Source organism: Ischnura elegans, chromosome 4, assembly GCF_921293095.1.
Source record: "Ischnura elegans chromosome 4, ioIscEleg1.1, whole genome shotgun sequence".
NCBI classification, from domain to species: domain Eukaryota; kingdom Metazoa; phylum Arthropoda; class Insecta; order Odonata; family Coenagrionidae; genus Ischnura; species Ischnura elegans.
The window spans coordinates 110327418-110354541 of NC_060249.1; the positions used below are offsets into that span (position 1 = coordinate 110327418).

The 27124-nt window shown below is 38.0% G+C and overlaps 1 protein-coding gene across 1 annotated transcript in view; it reads right to left on the reverse strand.

Annotated features, from left to right (window-relative positions):
• LOC124157886 overlaps positions 1–27124 on the reverse strand; it is a 320618-nt gene that overhangs the window by 82379 nt on the left and 211115 nt on the right. Inside the window, exon 4 of the mRNA XM_046532955.1 lies at positions 12287–12420. Coding sequence (XP_046388911.1) covers positions 12287–12420 — 134 coding nt within the window. The remainder of the gene's footprint in view (positions 1–12286; positions 12421–27124) is intronic.

Here is a 27124-nt window from a genome sequence, read left to right on the forward strand (position 1 = left end):
ATTGAGGTTTCCTCAATCCCAATCCCTCAATATCAATGAGCAACGCTCTGGAGGGAGAAGGCGATAGATGGAGAGAGTATATCGGCTCGTGACGTGCGTTCGAGGGATGGACTCAACGGCTGTTGGACGGGAGGACTAGAGGAGCCCGCTGGAGCCGGAGAAGGGGAGTTTGCGACCCTCAGGGGGAATTGCGGCCGCTCTGTGCCCCGGAGGAGATTCAACTTCGTCTCCGGATGAGTTTTCGAGCACTGGCTCGGCAGAGGGAGGACTCGGGAGAACACGAATCCTCCCTGCGATTCGAATGTGTTCGGTAAACAGTAACCACCAATCAAACGTGACCAGTGACCCATCGTGGCAAAATTATTCTCTTTGTATCCTGAGGGTAGTGATTCTCATCTGTTCTATTCCTTTTATTGGAGAGCTATGGTTAGAACTACGCTAATCACAGTAATGAATCGTATTCAGATGAATCACAGGCGCTATTATGGTAGGATAAAAAAATAAAACTTATGGTTTCATGTGGCGCAAGACGGTTTATTTTCTCTCGTCTGGTTACTACGAATCATTGCGATAATGAAGAGGCAACAGTACACATCAATCAAAACTAGTCTTCCTCATTTATAGCTAACGCTAGATTAGGAGCTTGGTTGAGGTAGCGGTAACGGTAGCTCCTTCCCCTAACCACGGTAGTTCCTTCGTCCCTAGTAGTAGTAACATGAATAAGGAATACTTCCGGCTAGGAAGCGAGGTCATCTTTTTGTTACCTTCTTATGAAAAAAATGGGATTCCAAAAGAACCACTGTATTAACGAATTCTTCTCTGTATATGTGATGAAATACCATTATTTCGAAGTTTTCAATGTAGTGGAAATATTTTTATTAAGGATCGAAGTATTACCCTAGATTTTCCAATATGTTTAATTTTCACGGAAACAAATTTCAGTCAGTCCTTTCATTTATCCCTTTTTTCGGAGCCTCTGTTAATTGGCGGAGAAACTTTTATTTATTCTATAATTTTTACTCCAATATCCGTTAAATCCGAGTATCCATGAGATAGAGTGATAGAGAACACGGGAAATAGAGAATAAAATCCGACCGCAAATCTATCGGCATTGAACTCATTCGTCTTTTTGCGTCTCCCGATAAACCGCAGGCTCGGACACGGACTTGCGCATGGGACGGTGTGCTGGAATAAAGTGCTGGGAGCAGTCGGGAGAAGAGGTAATAAATTGAAAAAGGCCGTCGTCAAATAAGTGGAGAGGAAGAAGAAGAAGAGTGAGAGTGGAGGGAGAAGGAAGCTTTGCGGTTGAGATTCCGGAAACGGATTCGCTTCCGAATTGGGTTTTGCCACGCCGCACAGGGGTCCGAAATCGGAAAAAGCCGGACGAAAGTCCAAAATTGCTTTTTTTGAGGTAGAGACTTGTAACTTGATGTGTATGCTCACAAATAATTGGTGATCATGAAAAAATAATTCATTTTTCATAGATATCACCCGTTGCTAAGATACAGAGGACCAAACATGACCAAATTTAAAAAATCACGCCCGATCTCGTATTTCTTCGAAAAACTTCAGAGTTAGTCGCTAGTAGAGTTTTTAACGGATTTTAATGAAATAAAAAACATCATATTCCGATAATAGGGTACTTTATCTACATTTTCCATCATTTTTGAATATTTGGGTTAATGTAATAATTTGGGTAAATATTTTTGAATATTTGGGTGTGGTATAGTGTCGAAAAATGGCGGACCCTTTTTCCAGAAAAACCTGACATAAAGTAGACAATATCTTTAGTTAGAGAGAAATAGTTCTTATATTTTCCATCAGAGTATTTACCAGAGCTAGTTTAAGAGCATAAAACAAAAATATTGGAAAAAGTGTGGCTGCGAAAATGAACCCAATTTTTCGATCGAAAAGTGACTTATTGTTTCATGACCACCAATGTGTGAGCATATACGTCAAGTTACAAATCTCTACCTAAAAAAAAGCAATTTTTGACTTTTTTTCCGGCTTTTTCCGATTCCATTGTGCGCTGTGCGCCGACCGCCGCTGCTCAACGGATTGAGGTGCTCCCGTGAGAGTCAACGACAGGGATCGGGCTACTAAAGATTTAGCCGCTCTGTGAGTAATATTGGAGGAATCAATACGGGCTCGAAACCATCCACAGCCTTTAGTTTATTATATATTGTTTTCATTCTGACTTTTGCGTTGAGTTGTTCTGTAGGGCAATGCATGACATGTAAGTACAGTTTAAGTAAGCCGTCAAAGTCATTATGATAGGCTAAAAGAGGTTGCTATACATTGTCTCTTGGTGTGAAAGATGGACATAGAAAAAATCATCCGCCTTTTTCTCTGTGGATCTTTCGCACGATTGTGCATTGCGGGTGACTCCCGTAAAAGTTATCACCGCGAATAGTCCCGGTATACTTCAAAATTGTCTCTGGGGTTGTGTCAAATGGAATTTGAAATGAAATAAGTAAGATATCGTTTTTACTTAAAAATTCGAATGCATTCTTCGAAATAGCTATTTTCCCAATTTAAAAAATCTAATCAAAGTTAATTTATAGCATTAACGAAATGTCTTAACTCTAGTAAAAATATTAAAAGTAATACATAAGGAAATACCCTATCGGAACGTTTAGATGGCTAGTTTATCTCTCCATATAAATTATTAAGCTATTGAATAATCTGATTTCTCCTTTTGTATTATTGGCATGTCGGTCTGTTAAAATCTGCACTTCTTACTACAGTTCTTAAGTTTTATTTATCGGCAATTGTTAGCCCATGCAGTGCAAATTGAGGTTTTTCATTAAAATATCATGTACAGTTAAAATTAATCACTTCGCGATCGGGTGGCATACATGCAGAAATTTATGCTTAATACATATGTCCTTGACACCGAGGTCCACCTTTCGTACCCGGATGCCACGATTTACAATATATATCAATGGTAATTTACAATGGTATTATCGTTATCTTGTATACCGAGTGTTCTGGAATAAACTCATTCAGAATTAATAGAAAATTGAAGAGCCTTGAGCACTGAGCTAACGCTGTTTAATAAATTTTAATTACTGAGTTTTCATCGCGGAAAAGAAATGAAAATATCTCATCTGATGCAAAATTATGGGCTTAGGAATGAAGCTTCAACGTGGTAATGATGTAAGAAAATGAAGAGGAGCGTGACGTGAAATAGTTTGAGTGATGTGTCGGTGGCAGAAATTAATCTCTCATGAGAGGCACAAGGAATTTTGGATTTAAACCGTTTTGACATTGACTGGAGGGGAAGAAGGATGAGGTTGATGAAAAAGGGATTGAGAGAAATGGGCCTCAGTGAGGAAGCATGGGTATAGGGATGTGGGTTACAATCGAGATAAAGGAATGAAGAGAATTAATTAATGATCCAGAGTGATCCGATGAAGAAACTATATCGGTATCTAAACTTATTTAATTGACGAATATGTTAACATAATCAATGTCAAATCATTTTTCAACACGTATACTGGTTTTCTACGTCTCGGTTCCGTAATTGCATTAGTAAATTGCATTTATATTAGTAATTATTCTATATTTACCATAATTTAAAAATGGTTTCATTAAGTTTCCCTGTGCATTTCTAAGTAATATTTTTTTAGAATGCACACAAAAGATTTTTCTTTCAAACTTAATCGACTTTTTTCTTCAAATATTATTAAAATTTACAATTTTCTGTCCTAAGGCAATCTTATAAAATAATTTATTTTCATTAGCGCCTCGTTTGTTTTTAGCCTTAGCTTAGGTACTCAAGAAAGAAAAACACTCAACCTTCACTATCTCAACCTCATTATATGTATCTCTAATTCGATAGAGAACTTCCTAACGAGTGTTTTGTATTGAAGTTGATATTTATATGCCACAGATAGCATTGATTTTTTTAATATATCAAGCCTAGAATATTTGATAACCTTGTTTTGGTCATTAGCTCGTAGAGCCATCGTGAATTAGAGTGAGTTAAATATATTGTCTCTCGTTCTGACATTTTCCGAGCTTCCCATAATATTTACTTCGTGTACATAGTGAAAAGAAAATGGGTTAACATGATTCCTTTCTCTTCTTGCTAGGGACCATTAACCTTGTTCTCCATCTGCCATTCTCATTTCTGGGTACTATTTCAGGTGCAGACTTTACAGGAATCGATTCTCTCTCTTATTTAACACATTTGGTCGTGATATATAAATGTCTTCTTCCAATTTACTCGGTCGAACGCTTTTCTGTTGCAATTTTAATATATTAAAAATACACTAAAAAAGCTCTGATTCGAAATTTCATAGCCATCGCATTATTAAAAATTTCAGCTACTACACCAGTAAAACCACTAAATCCTCTAGTCGTATTCCAACGAAAAAAATGTTGGAAGGAATCAAATCAGTCAACAATATAAACTGCTCATCTTCGCATCAACAGAAAGTGTGATAGTCTTCTATACCCTGAGAAAAATAAATTCACGTCAAATGCCTATTATTTAAGAAAATATCGTTTTTCCTACAAAAAATAAGGTATCAATACGGTTAGCGACTATGAAAAAATAAAATCAAGTTTATCAACTCGCTAAGAAGCTTGTTATGCGTGCTGTTTCCAAGAGTTACCATCGGAAAGGTAAAAAAATCACTTCATCGAAATACCCTCTTGTTGCGAGGGAAGTTGGGCAACCTGTGGACAAAGAGTCAATCTTCGCCGGTCATTCAACTTTCGCTGGCTGCGTTTCGCTTCTTTTTTTTCCGGATATCCAATCCATTCCTTTCAACACGTGTGAAAAAAAGAAACTCACTTAAGGCAGCACACCCGATCTCGCAAGCCAGCCAGGAAAGTTGGTAGGATAAACTGGTGAGCCACCAAGGCGTAGCTGAGTAGCACGGAAGGGCTGGAGAATAAAGAGGAGGAAAGAAGAAGGGGAACTAGGTATAAGTCTTGCATCCAGCGATGGAAGCGTGGGAGAAACAGGGGTTGCGGAAAGAGTTTTCCCCCATCGCTTCGTGCGTGGTGGGGAAATATGCGTCCCATCCCTAGAATACACATTCCACTTTGCGTTGCTGTGCTATCGCTTCGCTTACAGACACTCACTATCAGATGCCTCCCTGTTGACAAAGTCACCCGCATGGCGAGGAGAGGTTACGGCCCGAAGCACGTCGCAAAACTCTTGTGGCTCAATTTAAGTGACGAGAGAGGAAATAGCTTTATTTAGTTCATGATTCCGGCATTCATGCATCAAAAAATGTATTGAAACCTAAGGAAATGGTACATATTTCTATTTCATAGCAAATTTGATTTACATTTTTGGAACATTCTGTGGTTTCCTAAGTCTACGAAAGTTAATATTGATTTTTTTTCAAAATTCTGAAATATTTATCCATTCGTATATAAAATAGATAATTTTAGAGTTTTTTTTGTAGTTAGTCAATTTGTTTTTGAGCTCTCATGAGGATTCCTGTGAAATTCTGGTGGGGGTGTCGTTATGCAATGCGTTTTTAAAATGTCACTGTACTGCTTAAAACAAACTACATTTTCTTACGGACCAGTAGATAATTTTGATTCCCTTTGCAGTATCTGTTTTCGAATAAATGTACGAGGGTGGTTTTTTTCAACCTTTGATAGCTCAGCAAAAACACCATAAAAGCGATAGGTGGTTACTGCGCGGATAGGGCAACTTTACGTCCCCCGCACCACACGCTCAAGTGATTTCTGAGCGGAAGTTGTTAGTTTAAGGTTAGTGGCAATCTCATTAATTACACTGCCTCAATTTGTTCCCCTGCAAAGTGTCTTCTGCGAAGCGACAGCCAGAAAACTCGCCGAATGGTTTCAGCAATGACATGTCTTGACCTTAATGGCGATAAAAGAGAACTTTTTAAATTCACTGTGGCTAGAGTGAGAAACAGTGTGAAACATTAGGTCCATTCCCACTTAAAACAAAAGAAGAGACATGCTGACTTCTGGAAGTATTCTGATCGATGATAACGCCCGCCATCTCAGCGCTGAAACAGTCCAACTGCCCCTTGAGCAATTTCAATGTGACATTTTCTATCATCCACCGTGTAATGATGACCTAGTGCCATGAGACTTCCATCTTTACGCTGAAATGACGATGTGGCTAGGAGGAAAGCGTTTTCAAACGAGCAATGAGCTTCCGGACTAAGGCAGAATTCATTGGAAGTCATTGACGGCAACATCCTCTGAAGAGTGTATAGTAAAGGTTGTCCACAGGAACGAGCAATGCCCCAACCGCCGAGGCGATTATGTCGAAAGGACACCACAAGTGTGCTCAATATTTATCAATGAAATTATTTTTAATCAATCATTTCGTCTTCTGCTCATGGCCCATTGGAGGTTGAAATAAAAACACAGCCCTCGTGTATCAAAAATCTGAAATATGGACTACTGTCGGTAATTTGGGAGAGACTTGGTTCCTTAATGAGATATCCTTACGTATCTGCAACTTACACAACACTCTATACAACTAAATTGCCTAACAAAAAGGATACTGGGAAAGGGTTGCGAAATATTCTTGCTGGTTGCCTAGTTCCTCATACCACGGCGATATTATTGCATGCACACCGTAAGCTATGAAAGCATTCGATTGATCCGTCCAAAACCGAGAGGAATAGTATTTATAGCTATCAAGGCTAAGGTTTAAGACTTGCGCCTGCGTCATGAGCCTGTAGTAAATGTGATGAAATCTTTCCGGGAAGAAATTATTGCCCTAATAGTAGTTCAAATTCCTGAATTATGATTGGATTAATCATCAAATAAATGGAACATGGTAGCCTGAATATTACATGGACAGGTTTTCTGTTAGAACGCTTTCAAAAAGTTGATGCTGCTCTCTTATCTCTAGATTGTGGTGCAGTTTTCAACCTGATTAGGCGGAAATGAACAAAGACGAAAATGTTTTCCCCTAGGCTCTGAATCGGAAAAAAATATTTTAAAGGCCCTTGTTTCAATGGGTGAAGGATCCTATAGCTGATATCCGTTTCCGATGGGGTAAGCCTTAAGCGTCGAATTGGAGGGTGGAGAAAGGATTTCAGAAAAAAGGGGAAGGATAGAGGATGCGTTTCTGCTATCGAGGACATCGCTTGCTCATTCAACTTTTTAATTCTTTGGAGGAACGGCGGCGGCGGTGCCAGCGCATTGAATGAACGGGCTGGAAGGATATGGATTTGCTTGCTGTTTGGGATAATTCTTCGGTAAATTTTAATTTCAGAGATTAGATATATTAAAACAATCAAATTTTAAGTATTACTCTTTCATTGAACAATGTTTGGTCCCTTAGACATTAATATTAGTTTTAAATATTATTTTATAGGGGAATCATGACTTAGTTTGCGCTTATATAATTTTGAATTATGAATTATAACTCAGCGCAACATGTTATTTTACTACCGTTCATTTTTACGGCAAGATTCTCTTCATTAGACATTTTTTCAGCGATTTTTTGTATTTTCCATAGTTCTGATGACGTTCTAAAACACTTTTCTGCTAAGCCTTTCGCCAAATAGAATTTTGGAATATTTTAGTTACTTCTCGTTTTCACGTATCTAGTTGTATCTATTCTGTACTCATTGCATGATTTATTTGTCGGCTTTAGCAACGTGAAAATTTCAGAAAAAACATACCATATCGTTGCCTAATGTATTACATGCTATAATAGTCTGTGCACCATGTAATAGGATATTTCCGTATGCCTTAAATTTTTTACGCCGCTAAAATAGAATTTGTTCGTATACATGAGTTATATACAACAGGAAAAACAGTAATTCATGAAAAATATGGTGAAAAATGACGGTGAAATACTCCACCCTGGATTTGAACGGAAAGGGATTAACGAAGAATGGCAAATTATACACACTTATGAATTGTAGAGAAGCGACAAGAACTGGAGGTTAGGCGTTATTTGCGAAAAAAATTCTTATTTTGAGCTGTGTTCGTAATTATTTTCTAATTTAGTCTACATTAATTTAATCTATAAGCCTCCCACCAAAATTTATGGGAACTCCCAGAAAAATAACGTTTGAATAAATTATTAGCATAGATATGTTGATGATATAATTTGTTTGTGAACGGGCAGCAAGCGACAACTTGACCGATTTTCATCCCTTATAAATGGTCTCCTCCAGAAAATTACACTAACCACAGAAGTTGGAGGACAAACTTGAAATTTTTTAGATTTGACCATCTCAATTGAAAATTATAGACACAGGTTTTCCATTTACAGAAAACCCACCCATTACGATGCTGTAATACCCAACAGTTCATGCCATCCCCACACCCATAAACACCCGTCCTTTCACGCCATGGTTCATCGCTTACTTAGCATTCTCCTTCGGGAAACCGAGATACGAACAATCTTTAATAACACGGATTTTAAATAGGAAATTAAAATATATTGCTTTTAATTTATACCTATTAAAAAGTTCCTTGCTACCCGTCGGGCCTAACACTTTAACAAATGGTTTAAATTACCTTTTATTGGCCCTTTATTAAATGCTGTCAATCAAGCTATCCATAAAAATAAAAACAAGGATGCTTTTTATAATAACAAAACCTTGGGAAGACTGTTAAATAACGCTTTAGATGTTATTGAGCCCTAATTAAAATGTGGCATTCATAAATTAGAGTGTAATAACTGTGATTCATGCTACATCGGCCAACGGGGCCAGACTTCACGACAAGGATGGAGGAACACAGGGCGTGTTGGAAGAACAAGGATGATACGTCAGCTTTCACCCGGCATCTCTTGGGCACCGAAGTAGTTTCGACCCAGTAGTTTCGAAGTAGTTTACTACATTTTACCAGTAGAGGAAGGAGGATGGATGCCTTAGAAATTCGTGGGATAGCTAAAAATTGGAAACCTGGTTAATGGCATGACCTTTCCCAACACATCCCCCTTATTACTCATCACCCTCCCAAATCCGCCACCCCCGCGACCCACTAGACATACTTATGTCCACCTCCCATTCTCCTCCAGGAATTACCAATCTAAGCTTCAAACCAAACCTTTCCCTCACCCCCCACATTAACAACCATTGTATGTATAAACCTGCCCTCACCATATATTTTCTGTATTTGATAATGGTGTAATAGCCGAAACCGAAAATAGAATAGAAAATGTTTTATAAAACTGTGGAAGGAAAAAAGTGTCTTTCATTATTAATATGGAGCCCTTCCACCACGAGCAAGCTTCAAGTTTCGATTTAATTACAGAGTCACTGGAGTTTAATCAATGAAATCAGGTAATTCAATGACGAAAATATTATTGAAACATTATTGCAATCGGTCTCCCAGTTTTTACGCATGAGGATGCATTTTCGTACTTCACCCAGGGCGTGCATAAGAATTACTCTCGGCTGAATGTCGGCGGAGCGAAATGAATCGACAGTACGCAAATGGGAACGCTGTCAATTTCTCAATATATCAAGCCTCTTTGACGACTTGGACGTGATATCTGCACTGGAAGGGCTTAATGGAGACGTACATGGAAAGTAATCATTTCCGACGGTCCCCAACCATTTGAAATTTACTGCCAGGATGTGACGAGCCATAAACTTCAGGATCGATTTAGCTCACCGGCTTCGGTTTTACCTCTCCAAGACCATTTATTATTCACCTCTCCCTTTGAAGTTATCAACGGTTCTCCTCACTCATGTATAGAATATTTGACGTCAAATTACGATCAGTTCTTTATCATAATGAACGTGATTTAATAAGCGTGTCAAATTACTCTCTTCCTCTTGACATGTGAAATTTAGTGTTTGCAATTTATCATTTTTCCAATTGAACGTCAAAGGATATTGATTGAGGGGTAAGGTTAATAGTCATTTTCATGGCTTAAGTAGTATTTTATATCTGATATTTTATTTCTAAAATTTTGTAAATCTTGGTTTGTCTTCTTGTATTACGTGTGGTTTTATGTCAATATTGTTTTATTGTTTCTGAGAAAAAGCTTTTTTTTTTTAAAAAGTAAACTTCAGCTTGACCTCTCCTAGTTTATAATTAACCTTCACCTATGAAATTGCAAATGGTTCTCCTCACGCATGTGTGTTTCGTTATTATGTTTAAGTTGGTTGAGATGAAAGTATCATTTTACAATAGATGATATTGACTATTTATTAGTATGGTTTATCGAAGTATAGCGTAAATGATGAAATATTTTAAATAATATTTGTTTTCATGATCATTTCGTCGTATTTAAACATAACGGTGTACTATTTTTGACAGAGCACCTATAAGAAATGAGCATTTACTGTGAAATAAGTAAAAAACTGGACAACAGGATCCATATATCTCTATTTCGTACAATAAAAAAAAGATTTTATGATAAATAACTACCACAAGCTGATCGAATTTGCAGAGTTCTGGCATGTGTAAATATTGAGATGATGCCAGGCAATTTCATATGACTCACTGGGTCGGAAATTGTTTTGTGATTCTTTGTATTAAATTGAAACCTTTAATTATACATCTTCGGTATAAAATTATGAACTAATCCAGAATAATCATGTCAAACCTGTGATAAAAATAGTTATGCGTAAAACTATCACGCAAATACTGTGGCATGATGGTAGGTTAAGGGTGATGGGTTATAAGTAGTACTGCATGAGATATAAATCAATGGGGAACAACGCGATATATAGTATTTTTCATTTAAGGAAACGCTCTTTTAGTGATTTGGTATCTTTGTTTAGAGGATGATAAAACGAAATATGAAACAATTAGGGGACAACGTTGTTGGTTAGTTTTCAGTGGCAAGACTGCAATTTGTTCGCCTACGCCAAGAGAAAACGTTTGGCCTCTCAATTACCCCTCGTTACAACTTGATTGGCTGGAGATTTGAATGAAATTAATTCGCTAGGTGCATTAATTCAAAAGGAAAATGCTTGCGGTTTCCGTTTGCCATCAATGGATCCAATAGAAATGGCCTAAATTACCATTTTGAATAATAAATGCATGTAAATTAAACCCTTGGCGATAAACATGTATCATTCCTTGGTCATCTACTGATTGTCTTGTGCTAATAAAGAGAGTGCTACTGTAATCAAAATTTGTCGCGACACATTCTAGGGATCAGCTGATAAAAGGAATGGGTATAATTGAGTTGGCTGCGTTCAAGTATGTTTGGGGCGACCGTAGCATTTGGCGCGTGCTCAAGCTGATTTTGCGATTAGATCTATTAGCCCATATTCCGAACCTTGCATGGTATACCGCTATCAAGAAAATACATTAGCGTAGCGAAGCATAGGGCAAGGTTTAGGTTATTTCTATACGGAAGACAGCCGTGGAAAGTGGGGCTAAATTACTTCCAAGAGCTCCATTAGAGAGCTATTTCAGAAAATTTTGGCGCAACGCCGTCCTTTCCTGAGATGGCAAGAAATTTATAATGTCATATGCCATAAATAGAAAAAATAGGATTCGGTGTATGTTAAGTTATGAATAAATGAAATTTCCCTCTCTTGAGTTTAAAATTGGTAAAAGTAATAGTTAACGTATAATTTTTTGGAGTATATGACGTCAATTGAATTTTGTTCATTTATTTGCTGGTGTTAAAGCCTTTATTTGAAGAAAAGACTTACTTACAAGTGCTAACAGTCACGATGCATTAGAGGCCATGCACAAGGCTAAGCAGTTGCTGAAGAGCGGTTACCCAAGCGAGTTTGTGACGTCATTTACTTACCCGGGAAATGGATAAACCAGCAATTTTTCGTCACGAATTGCACGAGAAGTAGGCTAAGGATCACTGGAAGGGCTCATTGGAAACCTACGAGTGTCTTTATTTTTCTCACTCTGTCATAAACGAAAATAAATTTGAAATTAAGGAACATATACCGAAAACGAATTGTAAGATTTCCAGAAATAATTTTGTCAGAAATTAAGGGCCATAATTTTTTTCCAAGAGCAGTTTTCAACTTTCATATTACCATTGGCGTCAATCAAGGGAGGAATTAAGAACACACCTAAATATGGGAAGGAATGATGCCGCCATCTGTTTGGTAGTGAGGGTTTCCGCCTTTGAAAACGCTCCAAAGATTACTTTCTCCCTCATTTGAACCCAAATTTTAAGGGATAATCGTTTCGAGGAAGTGACATTCCCTTCGCAATTCACAAAGAGGGGGGGAGCCTTCATGTGGAAAGAGATTGCGTGGAATGAAACTTGGTTGGAGCCGACAGGAGGAATGTTGATTAAGAGAAAGGGAGAAAGTGGCGGGGTAGGATGTCCGGGGTGGAAGGAGGTATGAGGATGGCTGTTAAATGAGAGACTCACCGGTCGTCCGTTGACGAGCCACGTGATGTGGGCCGGCGGGTGGGAGGGCGCCGAAGTACAGTTCACCTCTAGGCTCTCGCCCACCTCGTAAGACTCCTTCCGCCCCCACACCTCCGGGTCCTGTGCCTGACGCTCTGCAAGGTGGAGAAGAACACGCAATTACGACATGTTACCAGGGAAATACCCCATACGAGCACATTAGACCGACCTCCTCCGGTTAAGTTGATCCATAAAAAGTCGGGAATGTTTTAAAACTATTTGAGAGCAGAGAGATATTATTGATTGCTATTCAATTATTAGTGAAATATTATATTATCGAAAGAAGTTACTGACGCTCTGTAAGGTGGAGAAAACATTATTTCGACAGGTTACCAGGATTGTGAGTGGCGTACGGAGACATTAGAACTCCTTTGGTTAAGTAACTCCATAATAAGACGTAAATATAATTTGAAAACCTTAACATAGTATAGAGATCCTTTGATGGTTATTCATTAATAATTGAAATGTTATATTATCGAAAAAAGTACCTGATGCTCTGCAAGGTGAAGAAAAATGTAAATTACGACAGGTCACCAGGATAATACCCGGAATACACTCACATTAGACCTCCTGCGGCCAAATTAATCCCAAAAAATCATAAATATAAGTTTTAAACAATTTTGTGGCAGAGAGATCTTGTTGATAGTTATTAATTAGTTAGAGATATATTATACAATCGAAAAAAGTGCCTGATGCTCTGCAAGGTGGAGAAGAACACGCACACACAATTACTACAAGTTAACAGGAAAATATCCGGAATACGCACACAATAGACCTCCTGCGGTTAATTTATCTCTAAAATGTCCAAAACGTTTTTAAAACAACTTAATAACAGAGATATCTTGAAGACCGTTGGTAATTAATTAATTACTAAGTATTTTACTATCGAGATAAGTTCGAATTTTCTTACAGGGCTATAATTTAGATCAGTCAATGCATTGATTTTGTTCAGACATTTTTATACAAAACTAGATCAGTTAGGCAATAAACAAATTTTCACATGTTAATCTGCATTGCACAAGCTTACCTCCTTAGAAATTAACTGTTCGTGGGGAGATGAGCTTTGAATTGTAATGGTGAGATATTATAAAGATTAATTTTGTCCTGATATTTCGAAGCTGCTTTTGCGTTACATTGCGTTTTTCTATTGAAGGGTAACATTTCATAAAAGGTAAAATACAAGTTCGAACAGGAGTGAAGAGGCAGGTAACTGCTGTAACTCACACATATTGTTACAGAATATTATGTGATAGAAAGTAGCCTAGTTTGTTAAGTGATGGCAATAGCCTTTATGGATTTTCTCATGTATAATATTCAGTGTTGATTTTGCTGTTATTAGTTATTATAATTTGTTTCCAAAACCAATATTTCAGCATTAAATACATCAATTTGACTTTTTTTCTTTTACTTCAGAAGAAGTGTTTGTAAGTTTGATATACATTCAAATATAATGTAGTCCCTTGTTGGCCGTGATGGTTTTGCTTCTACTTTGTATATTAATATTTCTCACATATTTAAGTATCTAGTATTTCGTATTAACTTTATATTTATTTATGATGTGTGGTGAAATAAAAGAAGTATTTTCACACTCGATTCATCTAGACTTAATTATATAATGGACATATTCTGTAGTACTCAGTATTGGGAAAAACTTGGTTAGAATCACAGTTTTTTCCCTATTTAGGTAACCTCAAACCTTATTTCTCGTGGTTTAGGTTTTTTTAGTGCTTTTGCAGTGTCACCTAATATTTAATTCATGATTAAGAGATACTGATATGAGACAGATATTTTCCTGTTGCATCTAGGTTATCCTAAGAAGCACCAGCGTTTTTTGTTTAGAATTTTATACGAGTACTTGAGGCATTAATCATTCGTAGTGGCAAGGAAATCGTGTGGAAATACGAGGGAGAAAAACGGGAAAAAAATCCTCGATATGGTAAGCTCACAGTTCGGAGCGCCACTCAGCCGTTCTTATTTTTGGCCATTCTTCTTTTCAACTTAGCGCACCCCAATAAGGATGATATTTTGAATTTGAGCCGGGGGCTCAGTCGTTACAGGTTTGATGAATACTGAGATCTGGAAGCAGATATAGGAACTAAGAGAGATAGGGTTGAGGGATGCTACCGCAAAGGGAAAAGGGGGATCATAGAACTCTATCACCCACTATTTCCTCCCGCACTTGTTCCCTTACCTTACTCTACTACCCTTTCATACCGTTTTATCTTTTAGGGTACCTAACTGAAGTATGAACCCATTTCAGGAAGAAAAAAATGCAAATTTTATCGCTCTAAAAAGCGTCTCCCGTAGTTTCCTTCTCCTTGGCCCTTTTTCTTGCTCTTCCTCCCTCTTTGCCGCGTTCTTCGTCGTGATAGGACGAGAGAAATTGATATTCTTCCCTTATGAAGGGCGTGGGAGGCTCATATAAAAGTGGTCTGAGGGAGAATGGGATTCTAAGAAGTCCTCGGGGGTGTAATGGCTGCGGAGAGGGCGGGGGGCAACGCATCCTCCCCTCAACTCCACCCCTGTCTCGGTATGCAGGGTCGTCCCTAAAATTCGCTCGATTCCCCAGCAAGCCTTTTTGTCTCTTTGCTGGCTTTCACTCGCGGAATTTATCTACCCTTTAGCATTCATTCTGGTCACCGGTTTCCTCAACATGCGCTGGAATTTGATTCATTTTTTCCCCTCTATTCATGAGACAGCGATGTTTTATGCCCGGGAGAAACTACGCCCGCAGATCGGTTTCCGATTATACCGTCTATTTTTAGAGGAGCTAAGAATACAAACTCCAAGAGTAGAAGCAAAGTTAGAAGTCTTGGAAATTCTGTCCAATTCAGGTCAACGGATTGACCTTGACATTTCCGACTCTTGCATCGGGATTGTTGTTCGATTACACTCTTGAGTGAACGCACATTTCTTTGCAGAGATTTCTTGAGCGAAATGTAGGGCGAGTCGAATTCATCCATGCGGAAGGTGGGTAATATTTCTCTTCCGTAGAAAAGTGAGCAATCCTCCCATTGAAGTGTAATCAGCGTGAATATTTAGGAAAAAGCATCCGATTATATAGCTGAAATATGAGTAACAAACGAATGAAATACTGCTTTCAATTCTGTTTTACAGCGATATAGAACCATGCATGTTGTGAATCATAAAAATTACAAAGCCTTTTCTATTTTCTCAGAGGATATAGATGAGGACTATGCTTTTTGCTTCCATCCATTCTAATTTATGTAACGAAGATAAGGAGGAAATTTAAGAAAAGGCTTATGAAACATTTCATTCGTAAATTATGAACAGAGTAATGTATAACTTAAACTGAATGTATTTCGGTGGTGACGGGTGTTACTTCGTGAACTTTGCCCATTATCGTAATTGAAAAGCACTTAATTTGTAAATCCGTAAAGATTACTTTTAACGACCTGGGCTTCAGCGTTACGATTGATAATCAGATGCTAACACTCCGATAAAAGATGCAGTTTTATTCTTCGTGATGCAGTGCTGCTTCATCATATACCAAGAAGTTTATTAGAAGATCCAATTTACTAATTTAATTGACAATACATTTAAGGATAAGCATTACAAAGTCACAAGGGTGAATTGTTAAGCAACTGAATAATTTACCTATTTAGATAATAATTATTTTAGTTAACCTAAAGATTTTTCTGAGATGAAGAAGCGTCACCCGCAGTATGCTTTAATCAATATCCCATCCTGAGTGCAAGATAATGTTGATTGAAATATCACATTTTACTCGGTTCTTTGAAGGTTCAACTTATCAATCTGTATTAAAAAGAGCAGATGCATAAAATTAACGTATCTGCATTAAAAGATATTTACACAAAAATTGCTGGTAATTAGATTGGGTGATTGTGGTGGTAGACTTTAATTACGTCGTTATTTAAATTAACGAGGTCGGTAAGTGAGGGTAAAAACCATTACGTAACACGTCGCGGTCCCTTTGTCATGGTGTAATGATTCGTAAATTTTGGAGAAGTTAATTTGATCCTCAATACTTATTAGGTAGGTAACCGAATATTTTTATTTTACCCTCAATATTTTACTTCGATGAAATAATTTTCTGCCATCTGTAGATGCATTTTAATAGTTGGCGGAAGAATCAATTAAAATGGAGCTGTTATGATGAATCTGAGGAAAATCCTTACAATTTCCAGCAGACCCCAATATGAGAATTAGAGCCATCATGGTAAACTCTCATGCGTGACTGTGGAAATGCATCAACAATTGCTCCAATTGGTGAGGGTCTAGAGGGCTAAGCGTTTAATGTTCTGCAGGGGAGATTGCTCCTTAATTTTGCGCCACCTTCCTTGTTGCACTTAAGCATGTGCCTGGGCGCTGCTGAAAAAGCAATGACAAAGGTGAGAAATAAACAGAAGCGCGAGGCGCAGGAAGCCATTAGGGTAACCGTGCAGACAGTTTTATTCATCCTTAAGTGTTGGCCGCGGGAGGCTGGGAGCTCTTAAGGCCGGGAGATTCGTCGCTGGGACGCTTCGCCCTCTATTCTAACACCCTTCTCTCTCTCTCTCTCCAACACCGAGGCAGCAGTGTTGTCGGAAGAGGGGCGGGAGAAGTTGAATGGGCGAGTCGAGGGGTCATGTGAGAGAGGGAGGGGGGGGGAAGGTGGTCCATTCGGGCCCCTTCATTATGCCCCAGGGAGTCCGTGGAGAGGCGGAGACGGTTAGGTGCTACGTCTTAAGGCTCGCCCATCCCTTCCCTGCCCTTTGTCAAAGGCACGTCTCCCGAGTAAAAAATCAAATATTTTACTTACATTCAGCGAGTGTTACAAATATATAAAGCTTTTTCTTTAGTGTCGAATGTTATACTAATTTATTCGAAAATCACATTTTTGAAGAAAAATGACAATTTTATTACATTTCATTGTGTTCCTCCATTAAGTTAAGTTTAATTTTGGACGCAAAAATTGTCTTTTTCAGCCGATTACATTAATAGCAATGAAATTAAGGCCGTGACTTATCGTGATTTCCACGGAGGTGAAAGACGCCTCAGTAGCTTAACTGGCTAAAGCACTTGACCGGAAATTGATAGATGCGGGTTAAATCCTGGTCAAGGCGAATGAATTTTTCTTCTTGGAATTTCCGCACAGTTTGTGCATTGTGGGTGACTCCGTAAAGTTTTAATTTTGGCTAGTCGCGGTATACTTTAATTATCAGTTTACTGGTGGAAATACATTTTTCCCCATTTGATAGGTAATATTCTATTGTATATTTCCTCCCCTAGCATTGTATTTTGAATATCAATCTTTAATTATTGATCTTATTAATATTTTCAAATATTTTCTTAGACTTTCACGACCATAGAGGTCATACGAGTGAGGGAAGGGAAGTTATATCCTTAGTATATTCCGCCGTCTTCATTATCTCATCTTTTTCTCATTTAAATAATTTTTTCACACATAACTGTTTTTTACCAATAAAACTAACTAATACTTTTGATTTAAAGTTGCCAATCGCATGATATTTAATGCCAAACTTTCAAAGCTTTGGTTTTCAGCCGAAGAAATAGCAATTTTTCTGAAATGGCACGAAAAACTACTGATTTAGTTTTGCATTTGAATTTAAGGCAACCCAATATGGAAATTAATTTATAACTGTAGAAAATATGAGCAATTAAATATTACATAAAAAGAAGAATGTAGATCGATAATCTTACTCCGATGTGCTCTACCGTTGAAGACACGTTCTAAAAATTGACCTTGATTTTTAGAAACCTTCCACATTCCTTCAATATCTAATTGAAGTTTAAAGTTAAACCCCATGTTAAAGTTGTGTTTTTCCAGCCTAAAGATGGAACTAGGCTACAATTATTTGACAAATTTCCCTGTTTGAAGGAAACAGGAAACGACACCTAATATGAATTGACACTCGGGAATACAAGCCCATTAAAAAGTGATTTCTGATTTTTATTAGATGTGCTCTAAAATATTTCTCTTCGCAGTTTTCAATTCACATCAAGTCCATAAATAACCTTGTAGACAGATCGTTAGCCAAGGGGAGCGAAAAGTCTTCGGAAGTACTTGAACTTAGGGAGGAAGGGGAACTTTCTTGCTTCAAATCCGCGAAAAGAAAAGGGGGAATACAATCCTCGGGGCGGATGACTCGATTCCTCTGCCTCTAAATTTCGCTCGCTTGAGTCCCAGTCTGCTTGGTCGGGCGACCCGTCATTAATCTAGGGTGTCCTCGACGGACGAGGGTTGGGAGATTCTCGTGGAGAGGCGCCACTGTTCCCTCCCTCCTCCCCTCTTAACACATTCCTCGAAAGGACCTATGGCACACAGTCTCTGTGTGTGTTTTCTGTTCGTCTTGTCCCTCTGAGGAGTGCAACAACGTTCATTCGCGAATTGAGGTAGTCAAGGCGCCTACTCCGTAGTCGTCGTCTGTCTGTGCTGGCTGGAGGGAGAGCCACTGCTCTTGTATGGGCGGAACGAGAATGCAAGCAAGCGAGCGACGAAACTCGCTTCGCTCCGCAGTGACACTCAAGCAACGCCATAAATATTCCACCACTTTTTTTTTTAAACTCTAGTTCACGAGAGTTTCTGGTCTAATTTCTCTGCATGCGATGGAATTTCATGATAAAAGGACGTTGATAAATCATTGCGAATTATTTCCTCGCAGAATTTTGTTGAATGATGGGGACAGTTATTTGAAGCATTTTAGTTTCACTCCTTTTATATCAAGATGGTGGGGTGAAATGTTGGTTGAAACTTCAGGGATTTCTGTGATCTGTGTAAGTGTAGTGCGATTTATCTTTCTCGCAATCTCGAAGAGGCTGAAAAATTGTCATCTCTACAATGAACTTGAAATGCTTTTAATCTCTTGATGTGTGGGAATACAAAAAATGAATTCTGAATTCAATTCAAAATTAAAACTTTTCGTACTTAGGATATTAAGATTTTTGCGTTGAAATAGCATTCCGTCAACAAAAATTTACGATATGAGACTCGCAGTCTCGTGGCTAAATGGGTTAAAATACATTTTTCTGCTGTGAAAGCATTTTATTTAATTTAGATGAAAAGTTTTACTATTATGCATAACGATAGATTACTAGCATCTTAAAAAATTCCTCAGTTTTATTCAGGGATATAATTACTTACCAAAAGTCTCGGAAGCGATAATTTCTTAGGTTTAGGTATCTTTTAATATTGATGCTCATAAATATTTATGGCCTTTTGTTGTTTCATTCTTCATATCCCATGGAGGAAAAAATATGAATTTTGATACTGAGGTCGTAAAGGCATTGCTTACTAGTTTTTTTCCGTATATTTCCACAATACGGGTTTATGGTTATTTAAGTAACATGAAAATCAGTCATCCGTTGACACATAACCTATGGTTTTGTATCTCAAGTACCGGAGGTCCTAAAAATGCCGGTTTTAAAATCGGTAATCGGCCAAGAAAGGCTTTTCCCATTAATTATACAATTAACTTTTTATTTCATTGAACACTTGCAGTTAGCCACCAGAACATTATTAGTTTTCTGGGTTAAGTTTGAGTATAGAAAACAAGTTAACCATGAATAAATTAGTTTCACTGATCGTGGGTTTAATATGCAAAGAAAATTATACTTATTGGGATAATACTCGATAAGACTCTAGAATGCATAAAAGGAGTCATAGTCTATCAAGATATCCGTTGCTATGTAGTAGGCCATTATTTTGAATCTACGGTATTTTCAGATGTGATTTTATTTATTCTTTAATTACCGTTTATTGGAATCCACATGATCCACCTCTTCTCATCTATGCTGAATTTATTCGCCCATGTGGTTGTTAAATGTAATTTTAAATATCATTCATCAATTTATGACAGAATACAGCCTCTTATTAATGATTACCTTAAGTTAAAAAATCACGCTTTATGCATTAACATTCTCTTACTCGGGAGAGTGCTTGTATTGCCGCGCGAGCGGACCATCAAGCCGCCATAAATTCTGGCACCACGGCCGTGAAACGTCTGACGGACGGGCAGGCTTTAATTCCGGAAGATAAAGCGGCATCTGGGACTGCTATGAAGGTCTCAGCCGCTACGTGGACCCTCCTCCAGTAATGAGCGGAGCGGAAAAGATTCAATTAATTCAGGAATTCAACCTGGGGAGTCCGGGGCAGTCACAGCGCTACGTTCCTCGTCTGTGCCGTGATGCAAAAACCCACCCACTCACTATGGAATCATGGGACGGAGAAGTCGGGAGAGGGCAAAAGGGGGGAGGTTCCGCTAGATGGAATGTCGGGAGGATGGCATGTCGTCGTCGGCATGTTTTCACGGAGAATGGCGAGGACTAGCTGTAGCTGTAAACCCATTTTCCCAACATTTCTCCAAAAAGGCGGTCTCCGGCAACGCCCACGACTTTTCCTTCCATCCCAATTCTTTCCTCTGGATGCTCGCGAGGGAGGATAGGAGGGGGATTTATGTCCCTCCGAACGGCAACGACGAAATAAATCCCTTTCTCTTCCCGTTTCTGCCTTTCTCCGAAGGCAGCGCATGTCAGAAATTTTTCATGGAGACGAAAGGAAAACGTATATAGAGAACAGCTTTTGGGTCCGTCCGAGCAGCGACGGACCTGTAGACTGTGCGTCAGAGGAGGGATCGAAACATATGAGTTCTCCCCGTCGACGCTTTGTATTGGAGGTTTCACCAATATGTTGCGGAATTGTTTGGGACCTTTGGAACAGGCGGATATTGCTGGGATAAAAGACATCTGCAGTTGCATCTGCGTTGTGCTTGTCTTTACTTGGACATGTGTTTCCAGGAATAGAGGCTACACGACCTGCTTTTCAAAACGAATCGTGCTGGCACTGCTACTTGAATTTCGAGATTGAATAAATATTTTCTCTATGTATCCTAGATTCCATTTAAGTTTATCCCTCTCGGTACGGGACGGTTAGCTTTCAAGTTCAAGTGAACCCTTTCCAATTGCATCAGAGCTCTTTTGCATAGAGAAGCACCTATGTATTTCACGAACTCAAATAGGCTGGCGTTCAAAGGTTTGACCTTAGTATTTATGAGAGGTAAAGCAAATTCTCTTGTTTCCTTTATTATATAGGTGACAGGTTCCAGCTTTCAATCTCATTCCTCTGTGTGCTATGTCGATTGTTCTGCAATTTCTTTTCCTACCATATCCAATATTTGATGCATTGAAAAGCATTGGTCCCCACCCTATAAAAACAGCTGTTGATAATTATTAATTTTAGTGCCTGTCATGGTGTTATTAGATAAAACCCTTGTATAATTTGACTCCTGCTTTATTATCAGTTTCTGTTATTAAGAATTCGATATTTAATGAGTGTATGCTATTTAATTGTAATTTCTCCTTAATTATTTGCTCAATTTAGGCTGCATAAATGAGTAATGGAGAATATATATGGAATATATGTTTTCTCTATTGTTACTGATAAGGATGGAAATATTCACGGAAACAATTCTCTTGCGTGATATTGAATGTGAAACATTCGCTAAAAAACGCCTAAGCCATCACGTGTTTTAATTAATGTTGAAAAGAGCAGGCACCAATGGACAAATGTGCCTGACTGAACGCACCTAAAAATAACAAGACGTAACGACAGATATTTCGTGAATGGCCATTTTTCGATCATTGATTTATATTTCTCTTTGCCTCTCAGGTTTTCTGTACTGGTTTTGCAAATATTTTTGTAATCAGTATACACGACGATCATCTATACATTAAGCATTTATATTCATAGTAGAATATTGTGCAACAGTGACTAATCTATGGGCCTATTATGCTTGAAATTCGCGTACTTTTGAAATCAAAACGCTCCATGTGTCCATGAAAAGTATTGGTCAACTCTCTCACAGGAATAAAAAAAACGACTATAAAGCAAGGAATGCAGTGAATGTGTCTTAAGTGAGGTACTTTCATCGTGGACAAGGCCAGAAGGGTCATATAGCAAGAAGCAGCAATAAAATGAGGATACTCTGGAGTTCCAAATAAACCCAAGGGAATTCCGGGTAGGGTTGAACAGTCACGACATACCGCAGTGATCGTAATCTCTCAGTCTCATCCTTATGGACTCCATCTCAAAGGACCAGGGGAAATAATAGCTATGCCCAACTATAAAGTGACGGAATTGTGTTAACTTACATATATTTACTCTGATCAAAAAGTTGCATGCAGGCATTTAATTACTCAGAGTCTCAGTTGTAGCCATAATTCCCATCGGCCATTATCTTTACTGAACAAGTTAAAGTATTCGACAAAGTAAGTGAATGGGTAGAAAGAAGACAGATGAGTGTATGATTATTTTGCACATTGATTTAATTTTAGTTATTTGTTATTGTAAACGCAAAGGGAATGTCCGTAATAGTAAATAGTAATATACGTTTCAAATATCGCTCTTTTTTAAAAAAACGGATGGAGTGAAATAATTTCAATATAATAGCAGTATTAGTAGTATTTATTATAAATTATATCGTGATTGCAGAATGGAAATAATTTGCATCTATATGATTTCAGTAGTGCGGACGACTCCTTTGTTGGCCGTTATTTGTAAATTTATCCTTTATATTATTGTATGACTTTAATGATAAATCCGAGATCAAAGTTTTACAAGATGAAATTATGGTGGATTCATTCCGATCATTTGTAAGTAGTTGTCTCCATCAAAACAGCAAAAAAAAGCATTTTCATATGGTTTTTAACATTTGGGAGTTTCCCTTTACATCTGACGGTGTTTCTCTCAGCTGATGTCCTCTTAAAGATTTTGTAAGGAGCTTATCCTTTTGATATGGATGTAAAAACTAAATTGAAGTGAATAGTATTTACAACTTATCCCTGTTTAATTGAAGTTTGCCGAGATAGGAGTACATTCTCCTATGAATCTGATAATGATTCATTTTTATCATTGTAAAGTCAGCTAATTTTAGAAGGAAGATTAAAAAAAGCCATTAATGTGAAAATTAATTGTTATTTCAATAAGCAGCCAGCTGGTGATCATAAATGGAAATTTCGTCGGCTTGGAAAGAAAAATGGTGAACATGACAAATATAGCTCTTTCCGTTACGGTGGATAAGAGGTATTCGGCGTAACGATCACGACTGGTATCCTTGGCCCTGACTTAGGTGGGAAAACAGCCAGGCCAAATTATTTTCCGGGAACTATCCTTTGTACCACCTTCCTATTCGTCCACATATAATACCTTTTTTTTGGTGGAAGTTGTCAGAAAAAATAAGACTAAAAAAAAACAAAAAAATATGCTGCCACCATTTCAGAAACGCCAGCAGCATCTATCTTCTTTTTCTGCTGCCTCCTCCCTCCACCTCCGCGCCAAGGCGAACAATCCCACTTAATGAAAGGCGGCGGGGCAGCGAGGCGTGTGGGAATCGGTAGCAGACGCGAGGCGTGAATTTATATGCACGCGGGCGCCGCCTGAGTTCTGGGAATTCGGCTGAAGGCTCTCCTCCCCACCCTTCCGAGCCGCCCGACGCAAAAGGTAGTGGGAAAAAGGCGAAGTGGTAGAAAAATAAAATAACAAAAAAAAAAGATTGAGCCAACTGCCAACAAAGGATCACCTTTCCCTCCTTCAGCATCGCCTTTCAGTATGTGAGTCTCACTCTTTTTCTCCCTCTTCTGTAGTCCAAATCTCTCTCTCACTCTCTTTCCCTGGGTAAACTCGGAGGTGAAGGAATAAAATGTAAATAATAACAACAAAAAATGCTCAATATATTCTCATTTTCTCTGTACTCTGTAGTTTCGATCTCTCTCTATCACTCTTTCAGGGAAACTCGGAGGTGAAGAAATAAGTTAATAATAGTAACAACAACAAAAATACTCAAATATACGCTTTTTTCTCCCTATTATGTCGTCCCGATCTAACACTCTGTCTCCCAGGGTAAACACGGAGGTGAAGAAACAAAATAATGATAAAAATAATAATAGCAAAAAATATGATTCGCGCAAAAATTAGAGGATCGGCAAGGGCCCGAGCTAAGAATAATATGGCGGATGGATCAATCGAGTGCGGCCATCTATGGAGTCCTTGTCCTGACGATCGCCGTGAATAAGAAGGAAGGTGTAGAGAAAAAAAATGTACGGAGCAGTGCGGTCTCGGACGTCTCTTTCCATTCCGCCCTCATTCCTATCTGCCTATCTTCTTGCTCCCATCGCAAGTGGGGCCGTCATTTCCCCTTGCGAAGTATTTTTTGAGCGGAAACGCGTAGGCGTGAAGTGGTGATGGGGGTGGGGAGAATTCTTCCTATGGAAAGGGGATGTGGCCATTGGAGGAATGAATAGCTGGGCTGGCATTAATGGTTTGGGCGTGGGTGATGAATCCGGAGCAGCTATGTGATTTACGGAGATTCAGTAATGACGAGAATGAATGATGAACTTTTTCATTTAATTAGCTATATGGTGATGAATGAAATATTTACTTTTTACTATTATCGGGAAAGTCTGATTTTTAAAATAATTACCCTTCTCTCCAAATGAGAAATTTCTTTTTCGTATTTATTTTCAAAATATTTGAAGGGCTATATATACCGATTAAAAAGCCTTTATATTTTCCTCTACGCATACGATGATTGTGATGTAAATTATTGATATTACATGTTGATTTTAACTTCCTTGTAATTGGCTCAGCGGAAACTTAGTCAAGTAATCTTGAAGTGAATTGAGACATAGGTATATAAATCAGCCGTAATTAACATTAGCATAGATTGTTTTGTGTGATTTTAAAGTTTTATTCACATGCGCCAAAATTGAATATGAAATGGACTTTTTTTCTTGAGAATTTCATCTATGAATTTATTACATGGCAAAGTCTCCGGAAATTGTGGAAATTAAGCTTAAAATCCCATTTTCTTTAAATAAATTTCATTGTATGATGCTAGGATCATAGAGGGGTTGATGAGGAAAACTAATTTGCATTCAATGTACAAAAAAGGTTTACTGCGATGATAATTTTGATGATATATTATTAAATATTATGGATGGAATGATGCGGTTCTCGATTCCCCCGGTTCTAAAGCTTAGGATTGGAATTGGAACTGAAGTCAAAAAGAAACGTTTCCGAAATATTCTGCAAAAAAAAAACAATTTGAAGAATTATATCGAGCTTATGGAATGGGAAAATCTATTAAAAACTTTAAATAGAGTTATGTAACCGATCCAAATATTTGTAAATAACTGATGTACTCTTTTAGGCAGTTTTCAGAATTTCCTTGCGAAAGTTATAGGATTTCAAAATAATTACAAAAATTAAAAGATATATTATTGGTAACGAAAACGGAAACTGGGAACCACGACCGAGAAATGATGCACAGGAACTGAACCGGAATTAACGGAGCAGTGGATGCGGTTCATTATTGTTAAATATGAAGTCCATTGCAAAAATCTGTGGTAGTGACGATTATTCTAATCGAGTTTTGGAAGCTATAGCAGTAGATCATAAATTCACGAGAGTGTGGGGAGTATGGGTATGGGCTAAATAATTATTCTAGCCACCCAAATTTTATTGGAATAAACCTATATTTTGCAAGAGTTTGGTAAAACACAAGGAAAAAAATCGTAAAAGAAACGGGAGCGAAGGAAGGGCTCAAGTGGGGACGCTTGAGAAACAATGCAGGGAATGCTGCCGCCCGAAGGCAAAACATCTGTGGAAAACGATCAACATGCATTATCCTCCAGCTAGATTGAGAGCGCAAAGAAGTGCGGAGTGGAGAGTTCATGTTGGCGGAGTTGGAGTGAATAAGTTTTTTTCAATGCTAGGAAGGTTAAAATTCTACCAAATCTATTAATTTTTGAAACAGTTGTAGTCTACTGAATGCCGAAGCTATCCACTAATACTAACATCGTATAAAATTTGGCAATCACGTGAATTGCGCTTCATCACATTCTTAAACATATTTTAAAGACCACGTTTATCATTATTTACTCGGTATGTCCATAGTAATACCAAAACATACGGAAATAGGAAATACTAAAAGTGAGGAACGATTTCACCAGCTAAAAGTTTTAGTACTTCTGAACGATTCACTAAAGTTTTCCTATTCAAAGCTCTTTTCATTTTATCTAACACACATAATTTTAGCTATATTTATAAAATGTTATATCAATGAACGAAAGTGGTTGCTGTGATAAAAATGTATAAGGTGCTTCATAATCTTCCAGAAATATTTTTTTAGAAATGGCTTTAAATAGTGATTTACTGTCGGCTATATGTCCGTATTAAATTTTTTAATTTTTTGTTAGGCACTTAAATTAAATTTAGCTTCAATAATAGTGTGTTATTTTTGAACTTATCTGTATTTACAATTGTCTTACAAATATTTGTTAGCCATCAAATGGTACGTTACGTAAAATGGTGAACAGTTTCCAAGTGTTTTTGAGATGATACTTTACGTTTCCTAATTGAATTTGCTCAACCACCGTGTCTGAACCACCCCCAAAATCTCCTTTGAAGAAGATATTTCCTACGCGGTGGATTCTCATGCGAATATTCCAAAAGACATTTCCTCTAAGGGAGAAGCGATCAGGTGAAAGAGACATACTAGGGGGAGTTCTTTCGCACGATGGGATACAAATGGAGAGAAAGAAACACACGAGGTAAAAGGATTGGTTCTGTCGCTGGCGGAATCCATTTCTTACAGGAGGAAAAGACGAAGGATCGGCTTTGATTTTGTGAGAAAATAAGATGAACTCGCGATCAATTTACTTCTGTTTTTAAAAAAACTTTCTTTAAAAAAATTCTTTGTGGCCAGAAAATTGAGGATAGCTAATCACGAAAGAGCGGTAATAGATATCATGAATCGACAC